Source organism: Drosophila rhopaloa, unplaced genomic scaffold (genome assembly GCF_018152115.1).
Source record: "Drosophila rhopaloa isolate 14029-0021.01 unplaced genomic scaffold, ASM1815211v1 contig_155, whole genome shotgun sequence".
NCBI lineage: Eukaryota > Metazoa > Arthropoda > Insecta > Diptera > Drosophilidae > Drosophila > Drosophila rhopaloa.
Window position 1 is genome coordinate 1,568,049 of NW_025335034.1, and position 13,457 is coordinate 1,581,505.

The 13,457-nt window shown below is 40.9% G+C and overlaps 3 protein-coding genes across 4 annotated transcripts; 2 read left to right on the plus strand and 1 right to left on the minus strand.

Moving 5' to 3' along the window:
- The first annotated feature begins 2,046 nt into the window (after nucleotides 1-2,046).
- Nucleotides 2,047-7,349, plus strand: LOC108037059 (tropomyosin-2). 2 transcript variants are annotated; one of them, XR_001768875.2, is made up of 5 exons: nucleotides 2,047-2,158; nucleotides 4,511-5,157; nucleotides 5,579-5,756; nucleotides 6,053-6,441; nucleotides 7,034-7,349. XR_001768875.2 is itself a non-coding variant. In XM_017113512.2 (4 exons), exons 2-4 carry the CDS (start codon nucleotides 4,564-4,566, stop codon nucleotides 7,114-7,116), a joined length of 855 nt encoding a protein of 284 aa, XP_016969001.1. In that variant the 5' UTR covers nucleotides 2,047-2,158; nucleotides 4,511-4,563; the 3' UTR covers nucleotides 7,117-7,349. The 2 variants fall into 2 exon arrangements, 1 of the variants encoding a protein (XP_016969001.1); XM_017113512.2 differs by lacking the exon at nucleotides 6,053-6,441.
- Nucleotides 7,350-9,529: 2,180 nt separating this feature from the next.
- Nucleotides 9,530-11,466, plus strand: LOC108037064. Its single transcript, XM_017113516.2, has 3 exons — nucleotides 9,530-9,904; nucleotides 9,963-10,528; nucleotides 10,762-11,466. Exons 1-3 carry the CDS (start codon nucleotides 9,726-9,728, stop codon nucleotides 11,403-11,405), a joined length of 1,389 nt encoding a protein of 462 aa, XP_016969005.2. The 5' UTR covers nucleotides 9,530-9,725; the 3' UTR covers nucleotides 11,406-11,466.
- Nucleotides 11,467-11,469: 3 nt separating this feature from the next.
- LOC108037062 lies at nucleotides 11,470-13,257 on the minus strand. Its single transcript, XM_017113515.2, has one exon. It carries the CDS (start codon nucleotides 13,098-13,100, stop codon nucleotides 11,703-11,705), a length of 1,398 nt encoding a protein of 465 aa, XP_016969004.1. The 5' UTR covers nucleotides 13,101-13,257; the 3' UTR covers nucleotides 11,470-11,702.
- Nucleotides 13,258-13,457: the final 200 nt, after the last annotated feature.

Below are 13,457 nucleotides of genomic sequence, written 5' to 3' on the forward strand. Positions count from 1 at the left end.
GCCAAAAGGATTGCTTTCGAGGTCAATAACAACAAACAAGGAAAGCTAACTTCGGAGCCGAAGTTGAAATACCCTTGCAGAATATTCTGCAAATTATATTCTCCAAAATTCTCCAAGCTGAGAGCGAGCAGCATCCCAGTCTCCCCTCAACGTTTTGAAACATACGTTGATAACCTAGAATCCTCATCAAAATCACGAATCTCTAGCTCCTATAGTTGTCGAGATCTTCGACATTCATACGGACGGGCAGACAGACGGACACCAACTGATTGACTCGGTAATTGACCCTGATCAAGATTATAATATACTTCATAGGGTCAAAAAGTCAATCTTTTACCTACGAGCAACAGGTATAATTCCTTGAATTAGTACTGTTTATCGATTATGCAACTCATAGTTGTGATTCAGGCGCAGAGGATCATAATTAAGTAAAGTATTAAGTATGAAAATCAAAATCAAATTTATAAAAGTTACCATTTATTCTCTTATTCTGAACGAACATATTCAGTACAGTAATTATGTAATATGACCAATAAGAGATGCTACCCATTTTCTTGTTATTTGTTTACGCTGAGGACGGCGGATCCACAATTTAAAACATTTTTGATTTGCTTTCGCTTAGCGTATCTTGTTAAACATATACATACATACGTGTTTTATAGGATAAATTGCCATTATTTAAAAATATATGTGTATGAAATTTGGCCTACTATATCAAATAGCACCATTAGGAACACTCGGGAAAAATGAGAAATAAAATTAAATCTTCGTTGTTTCCATATATGATATTTTTTGGAAATTTCAGAATTACATTTTAGATTTATAAAAATCGCACGACTATATCTTATAGCTGCCATCCCAACCCCAAAGAAAATAAAATTATAACGTTTTTGTTTCCTAACATATACCCATATACTTCGAGATATAGTAATTTTTAACGATTATATCTTTTAGCTTACATAGAAAAGATTCATTGATTAAAATCATACAAATCGAAAAAAGAATTTTTAATTTTTGTAAAAGCTGCAAGGGTATAAAAACTTCGTCTGGCCAAGGATTAATTCATTTTTATTTATTATTTGGTGACAATTCTAAATTACATAAAACGATATTAATCTTTTTGTGAAATTTTAAAAAAACCAAAATTCCAATGACATAAAATTTCAGAGATTGACACCAATACCATTAAGAATGATACAACACTAACAGCTCTAACTCCAACGATAATTAAAATAGTAGTTAACGAACTAAGAAGGTAGTGATTTTAAGTGCAATTGATTATTCAATTAATTTTTAGGCTTAAATAATTTCAATATTGATTCTACAAGACTGTCAAATGTGTATTTCTCGATTTTCTAGGATAGTAAAATATCTTATCGCCGAATTTGATATTTTAAATAAATAAAACGATTTTAAATATGTAGCAGACAGCACTTAAGGCTTCATCCGGTTAAATGTAAATGTTTCCTTTTGTTTAAAAGGATTAAAGTTTTATTCATAAAAATCTTAATAAAGAAAATGAGAAATCAACAAAAGTTTACGCCTTAAGTGCAAGATTTCGGATCAATTGTCTTGCAGCCTTCACACTCGAAACTTTCCAAAAGAAAAAACGCTGGCCGATCAAAATTCCAAATCTTTCTCAATATTTTTTACCGAGCAAAAATAGATTTTCATCTTGTTAGGCTTGCTCTTGCTGCTAGTCTCTATTTTTAGCCGTGTATCTGACGGATACACACGTTCAAAAAGACTACTGTGAGTAAAAAAATAAATTTAATTTAAATTGGAAAAGGAGAAAGAAAAAACGCATAATTTTCACGAGAATGCAGCACGGGAGAGCCGAAGCAAAAAGCTTTTGGGGGAATTTTAAGGGAAATTTTTGAGATCGTCGAGCAAAGTTGCGAAAGCGCTTTTGCGCATATATTTTTTAATGGGAAATTTTTGAGGCGAGAAAATTATTCAATACCGCGTTGTGTGAGCCCCATGTGTGTGTGAGTTTTCTCGATTATCAGGCTGATTGTGTGTGTGTGAGTTTTTCAGTTTTCCCAAGTGCCAGTGTGCGTGTGCGTTGGATCTTGGGGTCGCTTTCTGGGCTAAGCAACTTGGTCAGCATCAGTGTTCTCGGGGTTTCGACAGCGTATAGTGTGTTTGAAACGCTAAGGTTGGTCACGCCAGGATTTTCACCCGACAAAAAATAATTCAAAAATAATATAATTAAATCTATCGCCTGCTAACCAAATTGGTATTTTCAACTGATTTCGAGTGGACAACAAAATAGTGAAAAGTGCATTGCATTTGAATGCATTGATACAAAAATAAGAAATCTGGAAAGGAAAACTTTAATACTACATCAAAAATAAATGTGCATATGTATATGTGTCGAGCAGCCTGGATACAATTCTTTAAAAAAGTTAAAAGAGTGATGAAAAAACAAGTGAAAAATGAAATAAATTAAAACTTTAATATAAAAACAAATTAAACTTAATACCTGAAAAAGCGCTTAATAAACGCTTTAACCATTTCCAAATTGGAAATCTTATGATAATTTTTTCGGATATTTTAAAAATTCGCTTATAAGGAATTTTGTAACTAAATCTGACGGGACTAATACCATCTAATAAAGTCTGTGTGTGTGAGAGAATATTTTTTGCACACACACATAAGCACAAGGGAAAAGCTCCTTCCACATATACATATGCACACCTACACACCTATTGCTACGCACAATTTTCTTTCACATGCACACTAGCAAGAGTTTTCCTCGAAGAAAATTCTTTAAAATTAACTGCAGACAGACACCTGCCTGTCACACACACATACTTTCCCATTTATTTTTAACTTTGCATGAAACTTAGACGAAAAAGCTTTTCCGTCTAGCTTTCTGTGATCTCATAAAACCAAGGCAGCCGAAAATTGTAGGTATTTATCCTTGAGATTGTTTTCGAGATAGCGGCGAGAACGAGAGAGAAATTTTGGAAAATATCAGAGATTGAGATGATTGCCAGATGTGGATACATATCATATATGTATATCTGGGGATATATGCTTGGCGTAGACACCCCCACAAAATTGTTAATTTCAGAACAAATATTTTCTTGCCATTTGTGAATGATTCCGAAGGCCACAAATTTTTTTACTTATAGATACATATTTGAACTGATTGAAAACTTAAGTACTTTTGGCAGATACGCAATTGTAGAATGTAGTTTTACTCCTCAAATTAAAAAAAAATATATTTTAATCAGTTTTTAGTTTAAATTATTAATGCCACACTGATTTAACTAAATTCCCCATAAATCTTTTAATACTCACTTTAATTTGTCATTTATACACTGCAAAAACCAATACCTGTCATCTTTACCCACCTCGAGATCTATTTTCTCTAACCTTCCACAACCCCCTTCCCATTTTGATAGCATTTGAGGAACAAAACACTCCTAAGTATCGAAAGACCTCCAAAAGATCAGAAACTACAACAGAAATGACTTTGTCCCACTTCGGGTGGAAGCAACATAGATACACGAATACACACCCACGCACTAAATGACCCCAAAGAATTGAAAACTTTTCAAATTGCAATCTATTTGTGTGTGTATTTCGAAATAATAGGGGGAAACTCTAGAATTACATTTAGCATACGATGTCCAAAAAAGCATTTCTTCTATGCGTGTGTGCGAGTGGACTGGATATTTTTTCTCACATGCAAAAGCATATAAAGTTATTTTTAACTCTTCAGAACCGTGCAACAAATAAATATATAGCTCACCGACGGATCCGGATTCGGATTCAGAGTGGGCGAATTGAAAATGGAAAATGAAAATTACGTGAGATCTTATAAATGTTCGGCGTAGCCAAACAAAATGTGTTTACATTAAACATTTCAAATTTATTGCACAGATACATATGCACAGCATATGTATATATCTAAATATACGTACAGATATACAGTAACATATATAATGCGCCTGGAGCGATTTTCAATTGCACTGGGTGGAAAGCTTAACATTACCAAGTGTCAAGTGAAATATCACAGGATAAAACGATGTTTATAAAAGTGTAGTCAACTGAAATTTATATAGAATATTTTGAAAACATTTCGGAACATTTCAAAATCCGAAACATACTTAGGTTTGAAACTGATTACTTTTAATTATGTAAATGTTTCCTTAGGATGCATTTTTAAAGCGATGTACTGAAAGCCTACACAGGCTTAAAAATAGGCAATGATTTACCTTTATCTACCAAATTTACTATAAGTCTAATAAAACATTAAAAACACTACGTTAATATATATTATATTTTAAGAAGCCGTCAGGTGGAATTAATTTTTTTGAAAAGACTTCTGTGCCACACCCATTAACAGTTATTATGTGTTGATAAACTTTTCAAACTACAATTAGTCGACAAAAAACAGATAAATAATATTATTATACGTTGAATGGAAACGGAAATTTACATTACAAATGAACGTACAGTTTAAAACAAAAATTCTAATCTTTACCTTTTGCCATAGTGCTTTTTTCCAGTTTTCTTCCTTTCTAAGCCAACAACAAAAACACAAACACCATGGACGCCATCAAGAAGAAGATGCAAGCGATGAAGCTTGAGAAGGATAACGCCATCGACAAGGCCGACACCTGCGAGAACCAAGCCAAGGATGCCAACTCCCGCGCCGACAAACTGAACGAGGAGGTGCGCGACCTGGAGAAGAAGTTCGTCCAGGTGGAGATCGATCTCGTCACCGCCAAGGAGCAGCTGGAGAAGGCCAATACCGAGCTGGAGGAGAAGGAGAAGCTCCTGACCTCCACCGAGTCCGAGGTGGCCACCCAGAACCGCAAGGTGCAGCAGATTGAGGAGGATCTGGAGAAGTCCGAGGAGCGCTCGACCACCGCCCAACAGAAGCTGCTGGAGGCCACCCAGTCCGCCGATGAGAACAACCGTATGTGCAAGGTGCTGGAGAACCGCTCCCAGCAGGATGAGGAGCGCATGGACCAGCTGACCAACCAGCTCAAGGAGGCCCGCATGTTGGCTGAGGATGCCGACACCAAGTCCGACGAAGTCTCCCGCAAGCTGGCCTTCGTTGAAGACGAGCTGGAGGTGGCTGAGGATCGTGTCCGCTCCGGCGAGTCCAAGATCATGGAGCTGGAGGAGGAGCTGAAGGTAGGTTGCACTTGCAGTTAAGCGCTCTCATGATTTTTGCATATAGGAATCACACTAGTGGTCTTTCGAAGCCATGATTACAGGCTTATCATGGACTCGAAAAACATTGTATTCCAAACAACTCACCCATTTATTTTTAGAGACATGTTAGATCTGCAGAGATTAATTGTAAAATTAAAGACATACTAAATGGATACAAAGGAACTTTTTATTTGAGATTCCTATTTTGATTTATTTAATAAAATGGTTTATTTATAATAATATTACACATTAATTATTGACTTCAGACATTTATATGTATTTTTCTAAATAATATTGCGGTTATTAGTTGTAATCATTCAGCTTAGGACTTCGAATGTTAATAGTTGATGTTTTAAAATGTAGCTAAAAATATTGTTTCTTCTTAAATCATCCGACGTAGGTTGTCGGCAACTCCCTGAAGTCCCTGGAGGTGTCCGAGGAGAAGGCCAACCAGCGCGTAGAGGAGTTCAAGCGCGAAATGAAGACCCTGTCCATCAAGTTGAAGGAGGCCGAACAGCGCGCCGAGCACGCCGAGAAGCAAGTGAAGCGCCTGCAGAAGGAGGTCGACAGGCTAGAGGGTATGTATTGCCGTCCCTACCATCCAGCTTACCCACTCAGCCAGCTCCCGAGGAGGTATCTCTCCATGAGACACCGGAGATGCTGTCCACAGGAAGCAATCCGATTCGATCGGCCGGATTGCTGGCTTCAACTAATGCTCGCATTGTATTTATCGCCATGAGGATATTAATACTTCTACTTAGTACTCTCTGCTTCATTAATTGACGTTATACATCCACACATTTCCCTCTCGCCCTCTTTGATTATATCTATATATATTTGTATAAATGAACAACAAACAAAATGCTTTTTGCAGACCGTCTCTTCAATGAGAAGGAAAAATACAAAGCAATCTGCGACGATTTGGACCAGACATTTGCCGAACTTACTGGATATTAAAAAAGATCGAAACAGAACTCACACAGAGCCCCTCCCAAAAAAAGACAACACAAAATTCAGTACTTCCCAAGTCCCCCACAGTTTTTATATTATATATATATTATTTTTTGAAAGCTCCCCCGACAGTTTCAGTGTATTTAACACCCACCCACCCCACACTTCTGCCACGACTTTCTATACACTGTAAATAATCTGTTTAGTCTCGCTTGAATGTGGCCACACCCACTCAACCAGATCCCCACGCCAGTACACTGTAAAAATATGTTCAGATCAAGCCAAACCAAGTTGCAACTGTAGTTAATACAGGTGAATTTATCAATGTACATATTGTTGTTTGTATGCCAGATTCTTACCCGTTTTGATGTGGCATGACCTCTTGACCTGTCTCGCCTGCCCAGAATCTCAGCACTCAGACCAGCACTCTATATCAATCTATGTCTCTCTTCTTTCTCTCGACGATCATCAGTCCAAGTCCCGCGTCATTAAATGGTTTTCGAGCTGATTTCGCCTGGCCTTGGTTGAGTGAATCTCTCATTTCCGCGCAAGCCAAGGATTTCTGCAACGATTGGTTGGATAGATCTTGGCTAGATCCCGTAGAGCACCCCCATAGATAGCCCCTGAGCCCCCGCACAGAACCGCTGACTAACCCATAAACTAGAAACGCTTGCCAGAACAGCGCGCCACTAACTCGGCTCAAAAAAATCTATAAACTTAACAAGAGTAGGAGCCACGAGCTATTATCCTACGCATCTTGGTAAGGTTTTAGAATCTTTGCTCCAACGAATTCGCACAGTATAAAGTTTAAGTGTTCTGTGTTCGATTCCAATGTTGCTGTGTGATGAAAAAGCATTTGAAAATGATCTAACATATTTCTGTAACCACCATTTCCACTCCGCAGACGAGTTGGGCATCAACAAGGACAGGTACAAGTCCCTGGCCGACGAGATGGACTCCACATTCGCCGAGTTGGCTGGCTACTAAAATGGCCGATAGTCCCAAAATCCAAAACCAAAACAACATCGAGCAGCAGCGGAGGAAGATGGAGACGACGAGGAACTCTACTAATTGTAAACGAATATCTCAGATTGATTTGGCCAGCAACAAGAACTGCGGCCCCAGATACCAAGAACAACATCCATTGTGTATTCTTTATAAAGCTATATATTTCATAATAAATAAATAACAACAACAACCAGATCAACAACAGCAAGAAACACCAAGCATAGATTGTGTAGAACCAAGGATAACACAAAATGGAAATTATTTTGTTTTCTAAAAAATAAAATTATCTAAAAGTAAAAAGTAGCAGAATGTAAAAATACCCAAAAAAAACGAATTTTGTATTTTTAAAGCCAATGTTTAAAAATATTAAGAAGCGCTTACAGCCAGGCAATAAGAGAGAGACAGAGAGAATGGCTGAGAAAGAGACAGGGCCATATCTAAGATTTTAAAAACGAAGCCTGCGTTAAATTGAATTTATATCATACAATTACACAACAAACAAAAAACACCCACAAAAAAAGTATAAAAAAATTTATAAAAACTTTGCTAAAAAAATTATATGTTTGATGTTTGCTTTTAATGATGCGTAAAACTTTTCTTTGCCCGTCAGCAAAATCCGCTTAAATAAACCATAAATTTTTGGGTTTCAGGCGGTCTTGGCGATTATGCAAAGTTTCATTCGGTTTTTTCAATGATTTTTGGGAAACCCCAATGGATGCTTTTCAACCAAAACAACCGATTTCAAAGTGCGTCATCATTGATCATGGATCACGATTCCCAAAATGAGGCCTTCATTGCAACATCGTTAACATCCGCTAATTGTCAAAGCAATGAATAATGAAAGTTCAGATATTTGTATATATAATATATATACTTGTGTTCATTCATATCTTCAGGGTGAATCAGTTGGTAGTTTGAGCGATCTCTTGCATATGTGGGCAGTTCGCTGTTTGACCATCAATAATCCAGTTAAGGCCGAGTTCGAAATGGGGGTCTGGGTCTGTCACTATTGGCCAAATGGATTCTCCCGGTCAAAGGCATTTCTAATAAAATAAGCTTTAGTTCCCCCATCTGTCCACCGAGACTTTTCTCTCCATCCACTCGCGACGTGGTGCCATAAAATAGTTATTAAAATTTTAAGTGGTGTGTTAAATTGCACACTAAAAAGCTCGAGTCATTATTTACATAATTTACATTATGATATGAATGCTGCCATATGTGTATGTATATCTTATAAGAGTGGGGCATAAACTTGAAAAGAAAAAGTCAATTCGAGCTAAGAAAAGTTTTCTTTTCATGTTTAAGCTACGATAAAATGATTGGTCCTTTACAAGGCTTAATAGTAACATTTATAGTAATTAATTGAGGGATCTGACATAAGCTTTAAAAGAGAAGTACATTTATGAGCAGTAAGATTAATTTGAATATTCCCAATCAGAAAACGTGGGAATATCTTAATAAAATAAGAAAGGAAGCAAATTTCGGCATGATGAAGTTTATATACCCTTGCAGATATGACAAAACGACATTTCGATTTCTATGCCTACATTACTAAAAACAATGAAGCTATGTTGACTTTTCGCTGCATTTTGTCATCATTTTAATAGCAGCTATATGATATTGTTGTCCGATTTTGACAAAACTAAAAGCGTAATTCGGATATAGTAAATAGTTACTTTATTTCAAAGGAATATTTTGATAAATAGAAAAACACCAAATTAAATTTTTTTTAATATTTGTTTTTTAATTTTTTGTTTTATTATGGGAGCTAATAACTTTTGACTGAAATTATAATACCCTCTCCAAGGGTATAATAAAGTTACAAATTTGGAAATTTATAAATATGGTTAATTCAATGGCCTACAAGTTTAAGACTATGAAAATGTTATTGATATGATTCATAAGTGAAAACTTAAACCGAAACTTTGAAAATCTGCTAAAAAACCGCTTTCTTAGTAAATTTGATTTAGACGGGTTTTTCTAAAAAGTCTTAAAAAGATTATCCAAATGTTTCTTCAATCTGAAAAAAAAACCGTCTCAGCATGTTGGAACACCCTTAACTCCATTTCTTTACAACATTAGTTTTCGCTTCAATTGACGGCCCCATAAGCCTGTCAATTACCTAAGGCTGTGTACAATTTGATGGAGTGCAAACAGTGGGTCGGATGGCGGGCGTTGACGGGCCACAAAAGCTGCGGGAGAAACACTGATACCGAAGAAAAGCCCAATGACTTACATTTGCCAAGAGCCAACCGAAGGAGAAAGTGAAATTTTGCATTTCTCGGCGGCCGGCAGCAACAACAATAGGTCTGGGTCTGGGCCATTGCCATTGGCGGTGATCAGCGATCGGTGTGGAGAGACCGGCCGAGCGGACCAGCTTGGACCGGCTGCAGGCCCGAAAGTTAAGCTCAGACTTCAGTCGCGGTTTTCAGCTCGACACAAGCGAACGGACGTCTAGTAAACGCGGACGCGGCTTAAACCGCACGGAAAACGCACCGAAATCGAAAGTGATTAGCGCGCGACTTGAATCGCCAAGTGTTTTCGGGAGGCGGGGGCAATACTCCCATCAGAAAACATTACGTGTCATCATGCCGCCGTCTGGCAGACAATTCCGGCTTGCAGCCCTTGTTTACCTGGCATTAAGTCTGGGCCACGGGCTCTTATGCAACGCCAGCGAAGGTGAAACTAGGCAAAAATATGCCAATGAATCACTCGCGGACGCAGAGGCTCCAGCATGGTCGCAGTTTCTCGAAGATTACGTCTTGAGGTGGGTTTAAGGAGCACTAGGAAACACATTTATGCAAATCTGCCCCAACATTTTATAGCCAAGGTAGCAGCAGCCAGCGAAAGTCCAAAGATCTGCCCTATATGGGTGGCGATATGGCCATGAATGGTCCGCTCAACTATCACTCATCCGCCTACAAACGACCCGGCAACAACATCTACATCACACGGCGGATTGGCGAGGCCGTGGAACTGGAGCCCCATCTACGAAAGCCCGTGGAGAGCCAAAGCCCCATTGTGAATCCCCAGTTCCGACCCATGACTAATCAGATGTTGCACCAGCAACAGCAGCAACATCAACAGATGCAGCAACAGATGCAACAGCAACAGTTGCAGCAACGCCAGCAGCCTGGCTTCCTGCAGCAACTTTTTGGTATAGGCGGAGGCGGAAGCACTACCGGCGGCGGTGGTAATCCTTCCCAGCAGCATCTACGTCCGGTGCCATTGCAGCAGCAGCAAGTCCAACAGGCACCGCAACAACACCCGCAACAGCAGCAGCAGCACATTGTAGGTGGTGGCAGCCAGAGCCAGCCAACAACTTTCCGGGCGGTTTCCGAAAACGATCTTTATCTTCTGGGAGCCATCGAGAAGTTGGTTTACCGAGTTGGTAAGTTTAAATTCATATTCTTCAAATTTTCTGTATTCCCTATGGTTGAATTTATATTGTATTCCAACCATATGAACACTAGCTAAAACTTAGATCAATATTTAATATATAAAATTTCATATTTTATATTACAAATATCTAATTGAGGTTCATCGGTTCCTTTTAATTAAAATCAAGATAAATTGAAAGAAGTCACAAACGATAACGAACGACTTTAAACCAAACTCTTTTAGATTACCTGGAAAGTCGCGTAAGGCGCTCGGAGCAGCTGATCTACTACCTGATGGCTGGGAATAATCAGAAGGAGGTGAAGGATCCCTGTCCCACCAACTTCACCCGCATCAGTGACAACTGTTACTACATCAACAGTCAGCAGCAGGTGAACTGGAAGACGGCCAACTCCGCCTGCAAAGGTCTGAACTCGCACCTGGCCGAGTTCGAGAAGGTCTCCGAGAACGAAGAGATCATGGCCTATCTGCTGAACCAACCCGCCCACAGGGGTCGCGATTACTGGCTGGGCGGTCTTAACCCAGGACTGCTCTGGATCTGGTCCAACTCAGCAAAGCCAGTTAACCCCAACATGAATCTTACATCCATTGCGATGTCACAGAAGAATGAAAACTCCACGGCCGCAAATCTGGTGGATAGTTCGGAGAAGGCGGCGGAGGAGGCGGCTGGCGAGGATGTGCTGAACAATACGGTTCAGATCGAGGGCAAGGGTCGCTGCCTTCGGCTGAGTTATAATGCCGGGAAGCACAGTTACGTGTACTACGGACAGGAGTGCACCTCCCGTCACTACTACATTTGCGAGCACGAGGACAAGACGCTGGACAACAAGATCAAGAAGATCACTCGCGAGCTAAAGCTCTTCGAGTGAGGATGGGGTCCGATACGGTCCGATCCTCATGTGATACTTCCAGTTTCCTAGCCATATCTATCACTTAATTTCAAATGAATTTATTCTTGTGTTACACATTAAATATTTATAAATATTTATACATTTAATAAACATAGCTGATAGTGTTCAAAACGTTTTAAGGATACTTTGTTCTTGCACAGCAAAGCTTTAAGGGATTTAACCAACGAAAATTAACAGGGAAAATACTCGAAAACAAGATGGCAAGCGGAACTGGGTTCCGTTGCTATAAGCGGAAAGTATACACAGAGATCGAAACTAGTCCGGATAAAGGTAGTCCTGCAGAATGTTCTGAAAGGCTATCTTGATTTTGCCGCGATCGCGTCCGTTTAACTTCTGGATGTCCGGCAGGAGACTCATCAGAAACATGGCATCCGGATCGGTCTTGCAATCGCACAGCTCTACTCCGCCATTTGATACGGAGCCGCTTGACGGGTTATTGGCTTCCAGGCGCAGAGGAAGCGATGATGGAGGTGCTTGTTGGTGTCCTCCATGAAGTTGGTTGTGCACATGCCGATGACTGAGATAACTGCTGCTGGTATTACCGCTGCTGCTTGGCGCATTGGGTGTCGCCACTGCCGCTGAGGATGGTGTGGGCAAATCCGCTTCGGATGGGCCAGCAGTTCCTGTGAGCCCTCCTCCATTGTGTGTTGTTGTGCTGACCAAGTCCACGGGCTTAGTGAACGTGGGACGCACAAAGGAAATGTTTGGGTGAGCTGCCGGTTGGGAGGTGAAATTCACTCCAGTTACTGCTCCAGTGGAAGCTTGCAGCTCCTGGGACCGCGGACGAATAGCGCCTCGCATCTCGTCTTGATACCCGCGCATCTGCAAACGACCCAAGTTCATTCGACTGGGCTGTGGCTGCTGGTTGGGGTAGCGACGCTGGGCCTCAATAGATGAAGAGCTCGAAGTGGGCGCCATCTTATGTAGGTCCTGATCCTCCGGTTCGTCCTCATCCGGCTCGTGCGCCTCCTGTTCGTATTCATCTACCGGCTCCTCACACTCCGACTTGATGTCGTTGCTGTCCAACTGGCTGTGGTAGCGGCTGCTGCGCTGCTGCTCCTCCTCCATAATATCGTCCAGCTCGGAGTTGTTGTGTTCACCCTCATCGAAGTAGTCCAGATAGTTATCCAGCTGCTGTGCCGGCGGAGACTGGTGGGCGGAAGGCGTGGGCTGGCCACCACCGGTACTGCTGGCCGGAATGGCCACCGCCCGTTCCCGCTGCATGCGACTAGACAGGCTTGAGAGATGTGCCAAGGCGTCCTGTACCTGAGTGTCCAGCGATTTGGGTTGCTGGTGCTTCTTGCGGAGATACGGATGTAGGAAGAACATGCGGTCAAAGTAGGACCAGCAGGGCGGTACCTTCTCCTCCAAGTAGTTCGTGTACTCGCGCCGGAAGGAGATGCGCAGGTTGGTCCACTTGGCAAGACTGGCGCCCGGATTCTTCTCCAGCTTCAGGTCCACCTCGCGCCAGAAGTTCTCCACGTACGGCCGGCAGAAGTAGTACTTGTGGCGCGGATTGTAGATGGCCTCGTCGCGCTGGACAATGTCTATCAGCTTAAAGACCTCCTCCGTCAACCAGCGGGACGACGAGGACGCACTGCAGCTTGCATTTGGGTTGCTGGACACAAACTGGCCCCCGAAGTCGGTCGTCATTATCGGTGGCGGTGGCTCCAAGGCAGTCGGTCCAATGTATTTGGTTTCAGACGACTTTCCCGGCGCTCGCCATGACTTTTGCGAAATATTTTTATCGTTTTTCCCAAGTGTTCTTTTAAGTGCTGTGGAACAAAACAGGCGGTGGAACTGGTTCCACGGCACAGAAGCTTTTGCGAACTAATTAGGTTTATGCGGGGTCAAGTTTTCATGTAAAGAAATTTTGCATGTACTCATTGTTATATCATTTCCATGTTTTTAGGGATGCAAATAATTTAGAAATAAACACACAAACGCAACAAAAATAAATCCCCATAAGGTCCTGCCAGACATAAGCACATCCTGCAATTGTTTGCATTA